The sequence below is a fragment of the Lethenteron reissneri genome, unplaced genomic scaffold (assembly GCF_015708825.2).
Source record: "Lethenteron reissneri isolate LAM-NWPU_2019-01 unplaced genomic scaffold, ASM1570882v1 scaffold_1638, whole genome shotgun sequence".
Classification (NCBI taxonomy): Eukaryota; Metazoa; Chordata; class Hyperoartia; order Petromyzontiformes; family Petromyzontidae; genus Lethenteron; species Lethenteron reissneri.
Window position 1 is genome coordinate 260797 of NW_026891375.1, and position 20427 is coordinate 281223.

At 51.2% G+C, this 20427-nt stretch overlaps 1 protein-coding gene across 3 annotated transcripts in view; it reads right to left on the reverse strand.

The window, feature by feature from the left end:
- The window catches only part of LOC133362908 (alkaline ceramidase 3-like), a 45481-nt gene that overhangs the window by 7046 nt on the left and 18008 nt on the right, over positions 1-20427 (reverse strand). For all 3 annotated transcript variants that reach the window (XR_009757545.1, XM_061581877.1, XM_061581876.1), the window contains exons 4-7: positions 19172-19224; positions 14886-14967; positions 12040-12075; positions 8520-8578 (exon numbers count right to left, since the gene is read on the reverse strand). Coding sequence is in view for 2 of the 3 variants with exons in the window: in XM_061581877.1 (XP_061437861.1) it covers positions 8520-8578; positions 12040-12075; positions 14886-14967; positions 19172-19224 (230 nt within the window). In the remaining variant the exon portion in view is untranslated. The remainder of the gene's footprint in view (positions 1-8519; positions 8579-12039; positions 12076-14885; positions 14968-19171; positions 19225-20427) is intronic.

Here is a 20427-nt window from a genome sequence, read left to right on the forward strand (position 1 = left end):
ATAGCAACCATCATCATAGCAACCACAATCATAGCAACCACCACCGCTGCAACCACAGCAACCACAACCATCACCACAATTACTCCTACCACCACAGCAGGAACAACCACAACGACTACAACCACAGCAACCACCACAACCATCACTGATCCACTCATTGTCAGTCACTATGCTCCAGCCTGGTATAGTAGCTGGGATTGCTGTCGCCATCTTAGAATCTCACCCAGACCTGGAAGAACGCGGCGAACAGAGTGGAATAACACGGACATCCAAAAGAAACACCTCATTTGAGACCGAAACATCACCGCAACCTCCTGGCTTTGAGATTCCTCATCCTGAAAGACATGCCACTCACTTACCAACCCACCCACTCACTCACCAACCCACCCACTCACTCACCCACTCATTCACCCACTCACCCATCCACTTACCCACCCATTCACCACTGGGGTGACCATCAACCACATCAGACCAGCACCAGGCGGATGCACACATCTCCTTCATGAATGAAAAATTAAAGACACTGCCACAGTCGTGCAACGGTGGGCATGCAGCCAAAACAATTAGACTAGGCAGTACACTCAGACAGTTCCATAGAGACTCATGGAGACGCATAGAGACTCAGAGAGATCCATAGAGATGCATGGAGACACAGAGACACAGATAGATCCATAGAGACTCATGGAGATACATCGAGACTCAGAGAAATCCATAGAGACTCATGGAGACAGAGTCAGAGAGATCAAGAGACTCATGGAGACACAGCGTCAGAGAGATCCATAGACTCATGGAGACACAGAGACTCAGATAAATCTATAGAGACTCATGGAGACACATCGAGACTCAGAGAGATCAATAGAGACTCATGGAGACAGAGAGTCAGAGAGATCCATAGACTCACGGAGACACAGAGACTCAGATAAATCTATAGAGACTCATGGAGACACATCGAGACTCCGAGAGATCCATAGAGACTCATGGAGACAGAGAGTCAGAGAGATCCATAGAGACGAATGGAGACACAGAGACTCAGATAAATCTATAGAGACTCATGGAGACACATCGAGACTCATGGAGACACATGGAGACACATGGAGACACATAGAGACTCAGAGAGATCCAGAGTCTCATGGAAATCCATGGAGGCACACAAAGACTCATGGAGACACATAGAGACTCATTAAGATCCGTAGAGTCTCGTGGAGACACACGAAGGCCACACAAGCTACACCACTGTATTCTGAACTCCTTAGACCAGGGGTCGGCAACCTGCGGCTCCGGAGCCGCATGCGGCTCCGGAGCCGCATGCGGCTCTTTACAGGCTGCTTCTTGACGATGAGTACGTATGTACAGTATGTACTCAGATGCATTGCGGCTCTTGAAATACTGAATTTTGTACCGAATTGGAAAGAAATGGCTCTTCTTGTTATTTTGGTTGCCGACCCCTGCCTTAGACGGAGGAAAAAGAGAAGGAGGAATGGCAAAAACTCCACAAACTGTCTCTGATTAAGCAGCAGCAGCAACAGCAGCAGCAACAGCAACATCGGCAGCAGAAGCAGCAACAGCAGCAACAGCAGCATCAGAAGCAGAAACAGCTGCAACAGCAACGGAAGCAGCACCAGCAGGAGCAACAACAGCAACAGTAGCAGCAACAACAACAGCAGCAGAAACAGCAGCAGAAGCAGCATCAACAACAGCTGCAGTAGCAGCAACAACAACAGCAGCAGAAACAGCAGCAGAAGCAGCAGCAGCAGTAGCAGAGACAGCAGCAGAAACAGCAGCAGCAGAGAAAGCAGCAGTAGCAGAGACAGTAGCAGTAGCAGAGACAGCAGCAGCAGAGACAGCAGCAGTAGCAGACACAGCAGCAGCAGCAGAGACAGCAGCAGTAGCAGAGACAGCAGCAGCAGCAACAGCAGCAGTAGCAGAGACAGCAGCAGCAGCAACAGCAGCAGCAGAGATAGCAGCAGCTGCAACAGCAGCAGTAGCAGAAACAGCAGCAACAGCAGCAGTAGCAGAGACAGCAGCAGCTGCAACAGCAGCAGTAGCAGAGACAGCAGCAGTAGCATAAACAGTAGCAGTAGCAGAGACAGCAACAGCAGCAGTAGCAGAGACAGCAGCAGTAGCAGAGACAGCAGCAGCAGCAACAGCAGCAGCAGCAGCAGAGACAGCAGCAGTAGCAGAGACAGCAGCAGCAACAGCAGCAGTAGCAGAAACAGCAGCAGTAGCAGAGACAGCAGCAGCAGCAGAGACAGCAGCAGTAGCAGAGACAGCCGCAGCAGCAACAGCAGCAGCAGCAGAGACAGCTGCAACTGCAGCAGTAGCAGAGACAGCAACAGTAGCAGAGACAGCAACAGCTGCAACAGCAGCAGTAGCAGAGACAGCAGCAGCTGCAACAGCAGCAGTAGCAGAGACAGCAGCAGTAACAGAGACAGCAGCAGCAGTAGCAGAGACAGCAGCAGCAGTAGCAGAGACAGCAGCAGCAGTAGCAGCAGCAAGTAGCAGCAGCAGCAGCAGCAGCAGAGACAGCAGCAGTAGCAGAGACAGCAGCAGTAGCAGAGACAGCAGCAGCAGCAGTAGCAGAGACAGCAGCAGCAGTAGCAGCAGCAGTAGCAGCAGCAGCAGCAGTAGCAGAGACAGCAGCAGTAGCAGAGACAGCAGCAGCAGCAGAGACAGCAGCAGTAGCAGAGACAGCAGCAGCAGAGACAGCAGCAGCAGTAGCAGAGACAGCAGCAGTAGCAGAGACAGCAGTAGCAGCAGCAGCAGCAGAGACAGCAGCAGTAGCAGAGACAGCAACAGTAGCAGAGACAGCAGCAGCAGAGACAGCAGCAGTAGCAGCAGCAGCAGTAGCAGAGACAGCAGCAGTAGCAGAGACAGCAGCAGCAGAGACAGCAGCAGCAGTAGCAGAGACAGCAGCAGTAGCAGAGACAGCAGCAGCAGTAGCAGAGACAGCAGCAGTAGCAGCAGCAGCAGTAGCAGCAGCAGCAGTAGCAGCAGCAGCAGCAGCAGCAGAGACAGCAGCAGTAGCAGAGACAGCAGCAGCAGAGACAGCAGCAGCAGCAGTAGCAGCAGCAGCAGTAGCAGAGACAGCAGCAGCAGAGACAGCAGCAGTAGCAGAGACAGCAAGCAGTAGCAGAGACAGCAGCAGCAGCAGCAACAGCAGCAGCAGAGACAGCAGCAGTAGCAGAGATAGCAGCAGCTGCAACAGCAGCAGTAGCAGAAACAGCAGCAACAGCAGCAGTAGCAGAGACAGCAGCAGCTGCACCAGCAGCAGTAGCAGAGACAGCAGCAGTAGCAGAAACAGCAGCAGTAGCAGAGACAGCAGCAGTAGCAGAGACAGCAGCAGCAGCAACAGCAGCAGCAGCAGAGACAGCAGCAGTAGCAGAGACAGCAGCAGCAGCAGCAACAGCAGCAGTAGCAGAGACAGCAGCAGCAGCAACAGCAGCAGCAGAGACAGCAGCAGTAGCAGAGACAGCAGCAGCAACAGCAGCAGCAGCACAGACAGCTGCAACAGCAGCAGTAGCAGAGACAGCAACAGCTGCAACAGCAGCAGTAGCAGAGACAGCAGCAGTAGCAGAAACAGCAGCAGTAGCAGAAACAGCAGCAGTAGCAGAGACAGCAGCAGTAGCATAGACAGCAGCAGCAGCAACAGCAGCAGCAGCAGAGACAGCAGCAGTAGCAGAGACAGCAGCAGCAGAAACAGCAGCAGCAGCAACAGCAGCAGTAGCAGAGACAGCAGCAGCAACAGCAGCAGTAGCAGAGACAGCAGCAGCAACAGCAGCAGCAGAGACAGCAGCAGTAGCAGAGACAGCAGCAGCAGCAACAGCAACAGCAGCAGCAGCACAGACAGCTGCAACAGCAGCAGTAGCAGAGACAGCAGCAGCTGCAGCAGCAGCAGTAACAGAGACAGCAGCAGCAGTAGCAGAGACAGCAGCAGCAGCAGCAACAGCAGCAGAGACAGCAGCAGTAGCAGCAGCAGCAGCAGCAGTAGCAACAGCAGCAGAGACAGCAGCAGTAGCAGCAGCAGTAGCAGCAGCAGCAACAGCAGCAGAGACAGCAGCAGTAGCAGAGACAGCAGCAGCAGTAGCAGAGACAGCAGCAGCAGTAGCAGCAGCAGCAGTAGCAGCAGCAGCAGTAGCAGCAGCAGCAGCAGTAGCAGAGACAGCAGCAGTAGCAGAGACAGCAGCAGCAGCAGAGACAGCAGCAGTAGCAGCAGCAGCAGTAGCAGCAGCAGTAGCAGCAGCAGCAGCAGCAGCAGAGACAGCAGCAGTAGCAGAGACAGCAGCAGCAGCAGCAGCAGTAGCAGAGACAGCAGCAGCAGAGACAGCAGCAGTAGCAGAGACAGCAGCAGTAGCAGAGACAGCAGCAGCAGCAGAGTAGCAGAGACAGCAGCAGTAGCAGAGACAGCAGCAGTAGCAGAGACAGCAGCAGCAGCAGAGAGGGCAGCAGCAGCAGTAGCAGTAGCAGAGACAGCAGCAGCAGCAGAGACAGCAGCAGCAGCAGTAGCAGCAGCAAGCAGCAGCAGCAAAGACAGCAGCAGCAGCAGAGACAGCAGCAGCAGCAGAGACAGCAGCAGCAGCAGTAGCAGAGACAGCAACAGCAGAGACAGCAGCAGTAGCAGAGACAGCAGCAGCAGCAGTAGCAGTCGCATCGACAGCAGCAGCAGCAGCAGAGACAGCAGCAGCAGCAGTAGCAGAGACAGCAGCAGTAGCAGAGACAGCAGCAGCAGAGACAGCAGCAGCAGCAAGACAGCAGCAGCAGAGACAGCAGCAGTAGCAGAGACAGCAGCAGTAGCAGCAGCAGCAGAAGTAGCAGAGACAGCAGCAGCAGAGACAGCAGCAGTAGCAGAGACAGCAGCAGTAGCAGAGACAGCAGCAGCAGCAGTAGCAGAGACAGCAGCAGTAGCAGAGACAGCAGCAGTAGCAGCAGTAGCAGTAGCAGCAGCAGCAGCAGTAGCAGAGACAGCAGCAGCAGAGACAGCAGCAGTAGCAGAGACAGCAGCAGCAGCAGAGACAGCAGCAGCAGCAGTAGCAGAGACAGCAGCAGTAGCAGAGACAGCAGCAGTAGCAGAGACAGCAGCAGCAGCAGTAGCAGAGAGACAGCAGCAGTAGCAGAGACAGCAGCAGCAGCAGTATCAGAGACAGCAGCAGCAGCAGTATCAGAGACAGCAGCAGCAGCAGAGACAGCAGCAGCAGAGACAGCAGCAGCAGCAGTAGCAGCAGCAGTAGCAGAGACAGCAGCAGCAGCAGCAGCAGCAGTAGCAGAGACAGCAGCAGTAGCAGAGACAGCAGCAGTAGCAGAGACAGCAGTAGCAGAGACAGCAGCAGTAGCAGTAGCAGAGACAGCAGCAGCAGCAGAGACAGCAGCAGTAGCAGCAGAGACAGCAGCAGTAGCAGAGACAGCAGCAGCAGCAGTAGCAGAGACAGCAGCAGCAGCAGAGACAGCAGCAGTAGCAGAGACAGCAGCAGTAGCAGAGACAGCAGCAGCAGCAGCAGTAGCAGAGACAGCAGCAGTAGCAGAGACAGCAGCAGTAGCAGAGACATCAGCAGCAGCAGCAGTAGCAGAGACACCAGCAGCAGCAGCAGTAGCAGAGACAGCAGCAGCAGCAGAGACAGCAGCAGTAGCAGAGACAGCAGCAGTAGCAGAGACAGCAGCAGTAGCAGAGACATCAGCAGCAGCAGCAGTAGCAGAGACAGCAGCAGTAGCAGAGACAGCAGCAGTAGCAGAGGACAGCAGCAGCAGCAGAGACATCAGCAGCAGCAGCAGTAGCAGAGACAGCAGCAGTAGCAGAGACAGCAGCAGTAGCAGAGACAGCAGCAGTAGCAGAGACATCAGCAGCAGCAGCAGTAGCAGAGACACCAGCAGCAGCAGCAGTAGCAGAGGACAGCAGCAGCAGCAGAGACAGCAGCAGTAGCAGAGACAGCAGCAGTAGCAGAGACAGCAGCAGAGACAGCAGCAGCAGCAGAGACAGCAGCAGAGACAGCAGCAGAGACAGCAGCAGAGACAGCAGCAGCAGCAGAGACAGCAGCAGTAGCAGAGACAGCAGCAGAGACAGCAGCAGAGACAGCAGCAGAGACAGCAGCAGTAGCAGAGACAGCAGCAGTAGCAGAGACAGCAGCAGAGACAGCAGCAGCAGCAGAGACAGCAGCAGCAGAGACAGCAGCAGAGACAGCAGCAGCAGCAGAGACAGCAGCAGCAGAGACAGCAGCAGCAGAGACAGCAGCAGCAGAGACAGCAGCAGCAGAGACAGCAGCAGAGACAGCAGCAGCAGAGACAGCAGCAGCAGAGACAGCAGAGACAGCAGCAGCAGCAGCAGCAGCAGAGACAGCAGCAGCAGAGAGACAGCAGCAGCAGAGGACAGCAGCAGCAGAGACAGCAGCAGCAGCAGAGACAGCAGCAGCAGAGAGACAGCAGCAGCAGAGACAGCAGCAGCAGCAGAGACAGCAGCAGCAGAGACAGCAGCAGCAGCAGAGACAGCAGCAGCAGAGACAGCAGCAGAGACAGCAGCAGCAGAGACAGCAGCAGCAACAGCAGCAGCAGAGACAGCAGCAGCAGAGAGACAGCAGCAGCAGCAGAGACAGCAGCAGCAGAGACAGCAGCAGCAGAGAGACAGCAGCAGCAGAGAGACAGCAGCAGCAGAGACCGCAGCAGCAGAGCAGCAGCAGCAGCAGACAGCAGCAGCAGAGACAGCAGCAGCAGAGACAGCAGCAGCAGCAGAGACAGCAGCAGCAGAGACAGCAGCAGCAGAGACAGCAGCAGCAGAGACAGCAGCAGCAGCAGAGACAGCAGCAGCAGAGACAGCAGCAGCAGAGACAGCAGCAGCAGCAGAGACAGCAGCAGCAGCAGAGACAGCAGCAGCAGAGACAGCAGCAGAGACAGCAGCAGCAGAGACAGCAGCAGCAGCAGCTGCTGCAGGACCTCCACATTGAGCATCGAGCTCCTGAACCACATCGCCGTCAAGCGCAACAATAGAACCACCACAGCCACCCAACACCACTCCAACCACAACCACCCAACACCACTCCAACCACAACCACCCAACACCACTCCAACCACAACCACCCAACACCACTCCAACCACCCAACACCACTCCAACCACAACCACCCAACACCACTCCAACCACAACCACCCAACACCACTCCAACCACAACCACCCAACACCACTCCAACCACAACCACCCAACACCACTCCAACCACAACCACCCAACACCACTCCAACCACAACCACCCAACACCACTTCAACCACAACCACTCAACACCACTCCAACCACAACCACCCAACACCACTTCAACCACAACCACTCAACACCACTCCAACCACAACCACCCAACACCACTTCAACCACAACCACCCAACACCACTCCAACCACAACCACCCAACACCACTCCAACCACAACCACCCAACACCACTCCAACCACAACCACCCAACACCACTCCAACCACAACCACCCAACACCACTCCAACCACAACCACCCAACACCACTTCAACCACAACCACCCAACACCACTCCAACCACAACCACCCAACACCACTCTAACCACAACCACTCTCAACACCCCTCTAACCACAACCAGTCCCACCACAACCACCCAAGACTGCTCCAACCACAACCAATCAACACCACTCCCACCACAACCACACTCAACACCACTGCAACCACAACCACTCTCCACGCCATAATAAAGGTTTTTGGCTTAGATCGCGTTATTTATAAATGTGTCGCAACCCTCCACCACCCGACACGGCCAATCAGTAAAAACTTGTGTCACGTTGACAAAAGACAAAATAGTTCACTACTTTAGCCCGCCGGTGTGTTGAAGAGTGAATCCACGACATTTACAATTCTTGAGTAGTACGACGTTTCGCTGGAAATTACATCCAGCTTCATCGGGCGATTTGCCCGAATCGTGAAGCCCTCCACTTGCTCCCGGTTTGAAAAAGTGCAGATCGGCCGAAGATGCTGGATGTAATTTCCAGCGAAACGTCATAGGGGCCGTCCATAAATGACGTCACACACCTAGGGGGGGGGGGGTTGGGGTCAGACATTTGTGACGATATGTGATGAAGGGGGGGTAGGGGGTTTGATAAATGTGACGTCACGGGGGGGGGCGGGGGACAGAGCTTTTGTGACGTCATATTTGAGGGGGGGGGGGGCTGACTTTTCGTGACGTCGTGTGACGAAGGAAGGGGGGGGGTCAAAAATCGTCCAAAATAGCGTGACGTCATTTATGGACTGCCCCATACTCAAGTTGTAAATGTTGTGGATTCACTCTTCAACACACCGGTGGGCTAAAGTAGTGAACTATTTTCTCTTTTGTCAACGTGACACTTTTTTTACTGAGTGGCCGTGTCGGGTGGTGGAGGGTTATGACACAAAATCTAACCCAAAAACCTTTATTATGAATAATACTGGTCGTGAAAGCCTCCGTGTTAAACCGACTCTCCACACCACTCCCACCACAACCACAACAACCACTACCACCACCACGAAAGGCATCACGAGCACTCGGTACCAGAACGCGATGTAGACTCCACGGACGACGAGGAAGCAGACGAGCATCCCGTACATCACCTGCAGCAGCAGCATCATCAACATCATCAACATCATCAACATCACCACAATGATCACCTAGTGCAAAGTCACCTACAGCAACATGATCACCATCAACATCACCATCATCAACATCAATGAGCATCAACACCAACATCGCCACCATCACCATCAACACCAACATCGTCACCATCATCAACATCACCATCAATGTCATCATCGCAATCAACTTCACCACCATCACCTACAGCAACATCATCACCACCATCACCATTTACCAAAATCACCATCACCACCATCAACATTGCAATCAACTTAACCACGATAATGTACAGCAACATCACCACCATCACAATCAACATAACACCCATCACCTACAGCATCGCCACCACCATCAACATCACCAAGTGCAACGTCACCTACAGCAACTTCATCACCACCCCCATCAACATCAAACAAAAACCACCACTGTTGGCCACCAAATAGCGGTGAAGTCACCACGGCGCTTGTGCCAGGCCAGGGGCACTTTGTGGCCACGTGAAGTTTCGAAGGCTCGCTGACAGGAGGTCATGGGACAGACCCAGGTGTCATGGGTTGGCTGACTGAGATGACTGGCAGATGAACCACCACCTGTGCCCCCTACTGTGGCAACTTGCTGTGTTTTAGCTTGCCCAGTGCTCCACTCGTTGTTGTTAGCGTCGCTCCTCTGCTCTCTGTTGTTGTTGGATGGCGACTTCCTCCAACTGTCCAAGAGCCTCCTTTACGAGCCTCGGCCGATTTTGACACCGCTGGTACCAGTCATCAGCAAGTCCACTCAGCTCACATCCTCCTGTACTGCATCAGTCCATTTCCTCTTTAGTCCATGTGGTGCCCGTTTAGGCCCCTCTATCCAGCCAAACAGAAGCTGCTTGGGCATGTAGTGGCTGGGGATGCAGGCTATATGACCCAGCCAGTGCAGCCTTGCTTGCCGGAGGAGTTCACTGATGAGACTGTGTCCAGATCTTTCAAGGATTTTTGAGTTCCTCACACAATCCAGCCTGGTTAAACCCAGGATGGATCGGAGGCAGACCAGCCGAAATGTTTCAAACCGGCGCAGATGTTCAATTAGAGAGATCCACGTTTCACAAGTATATAGAAGGGAGGGCATGACTGTGGTCGAGATGATCCGAAGCTTTGTGCGGAGTGACAGACCAGGTAGCTTCCACACAGAGTTATGCAGCTGATGAAAAGGATAATGCCGCTCGGCTGATTCACAGCGAGACCTCTGCTGCCAAACCGGAGCTGGTCATAAGCATTCTGCTCAGGTATGGAAACCTCTCCACTCTCTCTGCAACTGCTCCATCACTCATGAGGAGTGGAGGGGGTGGAGCGTTTGATAACATAAAATACCCAAGCAGGTGCTTCGTTTTCGTGGTGCTGACGGTAAGACCCCACCTCTGAGTGCCATGCTCCATGTTCAGCAGCAGAGCCTCCAACTCCTCTTCTGAGTGAGCAGCAATCACCAGCTCATTAGCATACGCAACATGGTTGACCAATTGGGAGCCATCCCTCGACCGCACCTAGGCATCAATCCGTCTCCCATTGTATCTGTACCAGATGGAAATTCTACTCGTACAGCCATTGAAAGCTTCTCAAATTAACTGGTCGAAAATGTATAAAAGAGTGTAGTGGCCAGAGGACATCCCAAGGTGAACAGGGAATGGCTCCGATTCCCGGCCACGTAGATTTAGCCAGGGCTGCCCACCATCATGAAGGTCCTTAATTATTGTGAGCAGAGAGTCAGGGAATTAGAAAGCACGAAGACCAACCCAGATCCATGCCCTGTTGATGGTATCATAGGTCACGACCAGGTCAATAAAGCAGAGATGTAGGTCCTGTGGGAATTCCCTACACCTCTGCTGTAGCAGACGAACAGAGAATATGGCATCTGTGCAGGACCGCCTCAGTATAAAAGCACATTGGGGCTCCGCAAGCCTCTCCTCAGCGTGTCTGGCAAGGCGATGGTGAATAATCCTTGCCAGGACCTTACCCGGCACACTGAGGAGTGAGATGCCCCTGTAGTTGTTACAGTCTGTGCGGTCCCCTTTCTTAAAGAGGGGGACCACCAGGGCATCCTTCCCATCCTGTGGAACCCGTCCAGTGGTCCAGACAGTTGTGATGATATCATGTAGGGCAGTCTGCACACAGATGCCACCTTCCCTCAGCATTGTGCTTGGGAAATCATCTCTGCCTGGCGCTTTTCATGGTCTCAGACTCTGGATCACCCCTTGTACTTTCTCAGAAGATGGGATGCCAACCAGCCACTCATAATGGGGGGGCTACTTCCTCCAATATTTGAGGCACAGCAGCCCCGGCAGGGTCATCCCCACCCTGTCCAATGGTATCTTTTGAACCGAGGGATTTCCCCTCAGGGGTCGGAGATCGGATCACCGTTCTTTCCCTTAAGGATGTTGATCAGTTTGGTGCTGCAAGTTACGTTTGTGATGGAATGAAAGAGTGATTTGTGATCGTGGGCTAACGAGGTATTTTCCATCTCCTCAGCGACCCGCGACCACCACCCATCCTTGCAGTGCCACACGGCTCTCCGAACCTCCGAGCGAAGGTTGTGGTAAGCCTCCTCATTTTTTGACGTGGGATGCGGTGCAGACGGTGGGAGTGAGCCTATCGCTCTTTCGCAGTCAACCGGAACACCTCCTCCATCAGCCAGGGTCTCGGGAGGGGGGGAGGTGGGGAAGGAAGGTCTGGACCGTGTACCCAATTCAGAGAACCGCACGGCTCTCTGAACCTCCAAGAGAAGCCTGCTTACGCGTGGACACTGGGAGTGGGCCGCCCGTTTCTCTCAGCTCACCCGAAAACATCACCATTAACATCAGCATCATGATCATCATAACCAGCATTAACATCACCACCACCATCAATATCGCCAATATCAACAACTTCATCACCAGGATCATGCTCACCAACATAACCACACATCAAAATCACCAATATCAACAACATCAACATCACCAAAATAAACATCACCACTATCAATATCGTCATCATCGTCACCACCGACACCATCATCAACATCACGACCATCAAGATCACAAATATCACCAACATCACCACCACCATCAACATTACCATCTACAGTAATATCATCAACATTATCACTACCAACATCACCACCAACATCATCACCACGAACATCACCACCACCACCACCAACTACATCACCAACAGCATCACCACCATCAACATGACCTACAGAAACATCACCACCACCATCAATATCGCCAATGTCAACAACATCATCATCATCAGGATCATGATCAACAACATCACCACCATCAACATGAACTACAGCAACATCACCGCAATCATTAACATCACCAACACTAGCACCATGGACATCACCCTTGAAGTCATCAAGATCAATAAAATCAGTGTTATCCCCAGTGCCAGGCTAGGTGCACCATCAGCTGTGTGATCGTCCTCACCTGATGGAACACTGGCTCCTTCAAGAGGAGGTAAATCTGCAGAGACACAGACGGCTGCGTGAGTGGTGAGGTAAGTGGTGAGCGATGAGTGAGTGTGGTGAGCGATGAGTGAGTGTGGTGAGCGATGAGTGAGTGTGGTGAGCGATGAGTGTGTGTTTTGGGGCATCACGGTGGCTAGGAGATGTTAGCTACCTCGCCTGGTCTACAGGAGGTCGTGGGTTCGATCCTTGACCCTGACGATGCCTGCTGCTGTATATTTGGAGTCTGCGTTTCTCGTTCATCATCACGGTGGCTAGGAGATGTTAACTACCTCGCCTGGTCTACAGGAGGTCGTGGGTTCGATCCTTGACCCTGACGATGCCTGCTGCTGTATATTTGGAGTCTGCGTTTCTCGTTCATCATCACGGTGGCTAGGAGATGTTAACTACCTCGCCTAGTCTACAGGAGGTCGTGGGTTCGATCCTTGACCCTGACGATGCCTGCTGCTGTATATTTGGAGTCTGCGTTTCTCGTTCATCATCACGGTGGCTAGGAGATGTTAACTACCTCGCCTGGTCTACAGGAGGTCGTGGGTTCGATCCCGACCCTGACGATGCCTGCTGCTGTATATTTGGAGTCTGCATCTCTTTCCCCATGGTCGCGTGGATTTTTCTCCGGGTCCTCTGGTTTTCCCCTCCATGTTTAGAATCAACGTCTCCACCACGTGTTTTAGAGTTGTTTGGCTTCTGCTATAAATTCCCACGTCACTACGACGATGATGATAATAAGCAGTCACTTGTTTGAGCTCTCATTTGTCATGGCCAGGTCGCTTCTGAACAAGAGTTGGTTACAATGAGTGTGGTGAGTGTCTGTGGTGATGTAGGGCAGCGGATTAGTGCCGCGCTCCACCACAAACCCGGCGACCCGAGTTCGATTCCCGCTCAAGGCCATCAACCCAGTGGCGAATCCTGGGCCTCCCCTAGGTCGTCTACGTCCCAAATCAGTACCTGGTGCAGTGGGTAAGCATCGCTACTGCTGTGGTGCTGGCCACCCAGCCCCTCGTGTGCCGTGCCGGCCTGCAGTGGTGCTCGCTAACAGCTCTTGCCGCACAGTTACGGCTACGAAGGATATTTAACAAGTAGGCTTTCGCGACCAATATCATCCACAATACAGGTATTTTGGATTCTACCACTTAAAAATATAAATGTGTCGTTAAACCCGCCACCACCCGACACAGCCAATTTGTAAGGTTTGTCACGTAAACAGAACGTGCCAATTCGTTACTAGCGTACCGGTGTGTTGGAGAGCCAAGCCACAACATTTACAATCTGAGTACGACGTTTCGCCAGCAATTACAACTAGCATCATCAGGCGACAGCCAGATTTGTGGAGAAGTCCACCTGTTTCGTTCCTTAAATAGAGGGGTAGATGTGATGACAACACTTGTCTTTGTCTTGTGGTTATATTTAAGCAGCTGAGGAGGTGGCGGTGTCTAAGTGTTAAGTTAATTTATGTCAGTTAGGGTGAGGTGAGTAATGTATACGTCTGTAGAAGTATGTGTGGTGTTTCAATTGCTGTTAAGTGTTTCAAAGAGATTGCCTGTGTGTCTCTGCGTGTGGCTATGTGTCACTGTGTTAATTTGTGTGTATGCATGTCTCCATTACAGTATGCAAAGGGCTGGTAACCCCGCCATTTTAGAATCACCTTACCAATTAATCACGGTGAACATACTATAATAAGCTTGTCCCGGATTCCCTGAGTGGACGTACATATGTACGTATGTATGGGACAAGCATCTTCTGGCCAAACCCCATTTGGTGGAGCCAGACTATACCCCTCCCCTCGGGATTCTTCCAGAGACAGCAGGAAACCACGGTGGGTGGCCACGTGGAATGTCCAAACGCTCAGTGTGGAGGAGAGGTCGCCACTCCTCTTCAGGAGCTGGACCGGTACTGCCTGAATCTATGTGTGGAATACAGGGGGGTCCAGTGGACGGGCTCTGGCTCCAGTCAGATGAGGGGTGGACAGTCCTCGACTTGGGGCAGGAGACTGCCAAACAATAGGAGTGGCTCTTCTTCTGAACAATATAATGAAGGGGTGTGGAAGCATGGCGGTGATTTGTGGGAAGCTGTAAGCCCCAGGCTACTGTGGGCTTACCTTCCCATCAACCAGAGGCGAGGAGTGGTAGTGGTAGCTTACGCCCCTTAGGATAGAGTCATCCTGTTGGGTGACTTTAATGCCCGAGCAGGTTCTGATGCTGGCACCTGGTCTGGAGTGATTGGAAGGCATGGGCCAGATCAGCTCAAACACAATGCTACGAGGCTGCTAAACTTCTGTGCAGCCCATTGGCTTGTAATTACCAACACACTGTTTCGGCATCGGCGCATCCACACAACATCATGGATGCATGCCGGGTCCAAGCAGGAACATCTGCTGGACTACATAGTGACGAAACAGCGGATGTAAGCCCATGTCCTTGATAACAGGACCTACCGTGGAGCTGATCTGCCCACTGACCATCGACTTGTCATCTGTAAGATGCGCCTGCTGCTGAAGCTGGAAAGTGACGGCGATGTTGATGGTGATGTTGATGGTGATGTTGAGGGCAATATTGATGGTAATTTTTATGGTGATGCCGATGGTGATATTGATGGCGATACTGATGGTAAAATTGATGGCGATGTTGATGGCAATGTTGATGGCGATGTCAATGGTGATGTTGTTGATGGTGATGGCGATGTTGATGCCAATATTGATGGCGATGTTCGTGATGTGGATGGCGGTGTTGATGGTGCTGATATTGATGTTAGTGATGTTTATGTTAATGATGTTGATGTTAGTGATGTTGATGTTAGTGATGCCCTCACCCCTGTGACGAGGCAGCTGAATGCCACCAGAGTGAGGATGAACGGAACATTCATGAAGTTTGGCTTCTCAAAGCTGAGAAACCTGCAACATCAACAACATCATGATCAACAATATCAACAACATCAACATCATCATCATCAAGCACTCACAGGCAGAGTACACAGTACACCAGTCATCTGTGATGTAGAGGTCATCCGTGATGTTGTAGAGGTCAGAGGTCATCGGTGATCTTGTAGAGGTCATCCGTAATGTGGTGGAGGTCATTAGTGATCTTCTAGTGGTCATCAGTGATCTTGTAGAAGTCATCCGTGATGTTGTAGAGATCATCGGTAATCTTGTAAAGGTCAGCGGTGATCTTGTAGAAGTCATCGGTGATGTTGTAGAGATCATCGGTAATCTTGTATAGGGTCAGTGGTGATCTTGTAGAGATCATCGGTGATGTTGTAGAGATCATAGGTGATCTTGTATAGGTCATCGGTGATGTTGTAGAGATCATAGGTGATCTTGTACAATGAGAGAAAAAAGTATTTGATCCCCTGCTGATTTTGTACGTTTGCCCACTGACAAAGAAATGATCAGTCTATAATTTTAATGGTAGGTTTATTTGAACAGTGAGAGACAGAATAACAACAACAAAAATCCAGAAAAACGCACGTCAATTTTTTTTTTATTGATTTGCATTTTAATGAGGGAAATCCGTATTTGACCCCCTCTCAATCAGAAAGATTTCTGGCTCCCAGGTGTCTTTTATACAGGTAACGAGCTGAGATTAGGAGCACACTCTTAAAGGGAGTGCTCCTAATCAAAGCTTTGTTACCTGTATAAAAGACACCTGTTGACAGAAGAAATCAATCAGATTCCAAACTCTCCACCATGGCCAAGACCAAAGAGCTCTTCAAGGATGTCAGGGACAAAATTGTAGACCTACACAAGGCTGGGATGGGCTATAAGACCATCGCCAAGCAGCTTGGTGAGAAGGTGACAACAGTTGGTGCGATTATTTCGCAAATGGAAGAAACACAAAAGAACTATCAATCTCCCTCAGCCTGGGGCTCCATGCAAGATCTCACCTCGTGGAGTTGCAATGATCATGAGAACGGTGAGGAATCAGCCCAGAACTACACGGGAGGATCTTGTCAATGATCTCAGGGCAGCTGGGGCCATAGTCACCAAGAAAACAGTTGGTAACACTCTACGCCGTGAAGGACTGAAATCCTGCAGCACCCGCAAGGTCCCCCTTCTCAAGAAAGCACATATACATGCCCGTCTGAAGTTTGCCAATGAACATCTGAATGATTCAGAGGACAACTGGGTGAAAGTGTTGCGGTCAAATGAGACCAAAATGGAGCTCTTTGGCATCAACTCAACTCGCCGTGTTTGGAAGAGGAGGAATGCTGCTTATGACCCCAAGAACACCATCCCCACCGTCAAACATGGAGGTGGAAACATTATGCTTTGGGGGTGTTTTTCTGCTAAGGGGACAGAACAACTTCACCACATCAAAGGGACGATGAACGGGGCCATGTACCGTCAAATCTTGGGTGAGAACCTCCTTCCCTCAGCCAGGGCATTGAAAATGGGTCATGGATGGGTATTCCAGAATGACAATGACCCAAAACACACGGCCAAGGCAACAAAGGAGTGGCTCAAGAAGAAGCACATTAAGGTCCTGGAGTGGCCTAGCCAGTCTCCAGACCTTAATCCCATAGAAAATCTGTGGAGAGAGCTGAAGGTTCGAGTTGCCAAACGTCAGCCTCGAAACCTTAATGCCTTGGAGAAGATCTGCAAAGAGGAGTGGGACAAAATCCCTCCTGAGATGTGTGCAAACCTGGTGGCCAACTACAAAAAACGTCTGACCTCTGTGATTGTCAACAAGGGTTTTACTACCAAGTACTAAGTTATGTTTTGCAGAGGGTCAAATACTTATTTCCTTCATTAAAATGCAATCAATTTATAACATTTTTGACATGCGTTTTTCCGGATTTTGTTGTTGTTATTCTGTCTGTCACTGTTCAAATACAGCTACCATTAAAATTATAGACTGATCATTTCTTTGTCAGTGGGCAAACGTACAAAATCAGCAGGGGATCAAATACTTTTTTCCCTCACTGTATAGGTTATCGGTAATTTTGTAGAGATCATAGGTGATCTTGTATATGTCAGTGGTGATCTTGTAGAAGTCATCGGTGATGTTGTAGAGATCATCGGTAATCTTGTACAGGTCATCGGTAATCTTGTATAGGTCATCGGTCATTTTTTGAGGTCATTGGTGATGTTGTAGAGATTATCGGTGACTTTGCAGAAGTCATTTGTGATCTTGTAGAAGTCATTCGTGATCTTGTAGAAGTCATCCGTGATCTTGTAGAGGTAGTCAGTGATCTTGTAGAGGTCATCAATGATCTTCTAAAGGTCATCTGTGATTTTCTAGAAGTCATCTGTGACTTTGCAGAAGTCATTCGTAATCTTGTAGAGGTCATCGGTGATTTTGTAGAGGTCACCGGTGATCTTCAGTAGAGCTGTCTTAGTGCTTGGGGCACCTCTGGTACAGACTGAAATGGAGTTGAATCTGACCATTGCAGCAATGTGGGGACGTAGCGACCGCTTCAGACGCAGGCGCTCCGTGACCACTGATGTCGTACTCAGGTTTGAGATTGGGGACGATAGTTGGTGGGGTCTCACTATATGTATATTTACATTGACTCAGGGCAACTTTTTTTCGGGAGCAGTGTTAACTCCTCCATTTCGACACAGGTCTGGGGGAAGCAAACCCCTCGCTCAACTAAAGATTTTGCCACGTGGACAATCAGAATGGACAGCGTGGATGCGGTCGAGTGGCGGCGTCTTCATTTGGCAGCCGTGGCGATGAACATCGACGCCCCGCCTCCTGCAACCGACGTCGCATCCGGGCCCCAGGTTGATAAAAACTCAGAGAGCAGGCCGGGAGAATGCCGTTGCCTCCCTCAAGTGAGAAACCACCGCCTCGATCTTCACGCTTTAAATTGGTGAAGAACGTCGCGAGAGCCGTGCACAGACCCCAGGTTGATCGGTTGATGGGTGGTCAGAGTGCAGTGGAACCCTTCACGATGCGCCACGGAGGCACAGGGGGAGGCGGGGGTCGCGAGCCGACTCAGAGTGCAGTGGTTGGGGGGAGGCACGTGTTGTGGCCGTTGCGTTACTGTGTTGTGGCAATGGCGTCGTGGTGTGAGGCCGCTGCTCTTTGGGCATTGCTCTCGAAAACATGGCTGCCGATGTCATTCTTTGACAACTAAGAGCCGTGTATGGAGTAATCCTGGCCAGACGGCTCGGCAACATGGTCAGTCGGCAGATCTACAGCGGTGGGTCTGCAGGCGAGGTGTCTCGGCACTCCCACAACCTCCTCCTGTGTCTCCTCCCTCCCTCCAACTTCTCCCTCCCTCCCTCCAACCTCCTCCTCCTCCCCCTCCCTCCTTGCTCCTCCCTCCTCCTTCTCCTCCCTCCAACTTGCTCCTCCTCCTTCCTCCCCTCCCTCCCCTCCCTCCCCCTCTCTCCCCCCTCCCTCCATCCCTACCTCCCCCTCATACCCCCTCCCCCTCCCTCCCCCTTCTTCCCCCTTCCTCCCTCCTCCTCCCCCTCCCTCCTCCGTGTGTCTGCTAAGCAGCGATTGCCTGCCAGTGGCGGCTGCTGCAACTGCGCCGCTTTTGCCATTCTCTTTGTTTGTGCTTGTCGCTCGGATTGGGCGCGAGTTCGTGGAAAAGAGAAACAGCAGCGATGTCATTTTTCCCAACTGAGCTGCAGAATGAATGGATCGTCGATGCGGGTTTTAGACACGCCGATGCTAATGGCCGCCAATGCCACCGATGCCCCCGCGCCAACGATGACGACGACGACGATAGCGGCAATGACGAACACCAGATCTCCTGACGGAGCATGGCGCGATGTCCGGTCGCTTGCGGTCCCTCTGCGCGATGTTTGTGCGATGACGTGGGCGAACAATCAACAATAATAATCGTCGTTAGCGCCATTTTGCGCAGCACGAGACTGGGATTTGAAATTACCGTCACCCCCATGTCTTCAAGAGCAATGTTGGTACAGTACTCACGTACAGTGTTGTACAGTATATACGATGCTCACGGGTAGTGCACAGTACCGAGAGGCAGTTTGTACAGTATAGAGTATCCAGCTGTAGTTTGTACAGTATGTACAGTGCCCCGCGGTCACTTTGTGCAGTGTGTACAGTTCCCCGTGTGTGGGTTGTACAGTATATACAGTGCTCCGGTGCAGCTTGTGCGGTGTATCCAGTACTCACAGGCAGTACACGAAGACGCAGCATGTGTAGATCATGGGTAGCTCATCCAGCAGCTAAGAGAACATGACCGACATCAACATCATCAACATCACCATTCACATCATCAACATCATCACCATGACCATAATCATGAACATCATGATCACCATGAACATCACCATGAATATCACCATGAACATCATGATCACCATGAACATCACCATGAATATCACCATGAATATCACCATGAACATCATGATCACCATGAACATCACCATGAATATCACCATGAATATCACCATGAACATCATGATCACCATGAACATCACCATGAATATCACCATGAATATCACCATGAACATCATGATCACCATGAACATCACCATGAATATCACCATGAATATCACCATGAACATCATGATCACCATGAACATCACCATGAACATCACCATGAATATCACCATGAACATCATGATCACCATGAACATCACCATGAATATCACCATGAATATCACCATGAACATCATGATCACCATGAACATCACCATGAATATCACCATGAACATCACCATGAACATCATGATCACCATGAACATCACCATGAATATCACCATGAATATCACCATGAACATCATGATCACCATGAACATCACCATGAACATCACCATGAACATCATGATCACCATGAACATCACCATGAATATCACCATGAATATCACCATGAACATCATGATCACCATGAACATCACCATGAATATCACCATGAACATCACCATGAACATCACCATGAACATCACCATGAACATCATGATCACCATGAACATCACCATGAACATCACCATGAACATCACCATGAACATCATGATCACCATGAACATCACCATGAATATCACCATGAATATCACCATGAACATCATGATCACCATGAACATCACCATGAATCACCATGAACACCATGAACATCACCATGAATCACCATGAACATCATGATCACCATGAACATCACCATGAACATCACCATGAACATCACCATGAACATCATGATCACCATGAACATCACCATGAACATCACCATGAACATCATGATCATCACCATGAACATCACCATGAACATCATGATCACCATGAACATCACCATGAACATCACCATGAACATCACCATGAACATCATGATCACCATGAACATCACCATGAACATCACCATGAACATCACCATGAACATCATGATCACCATGAACATCACCATGAACATCACCATGAACATCACCATGAACATC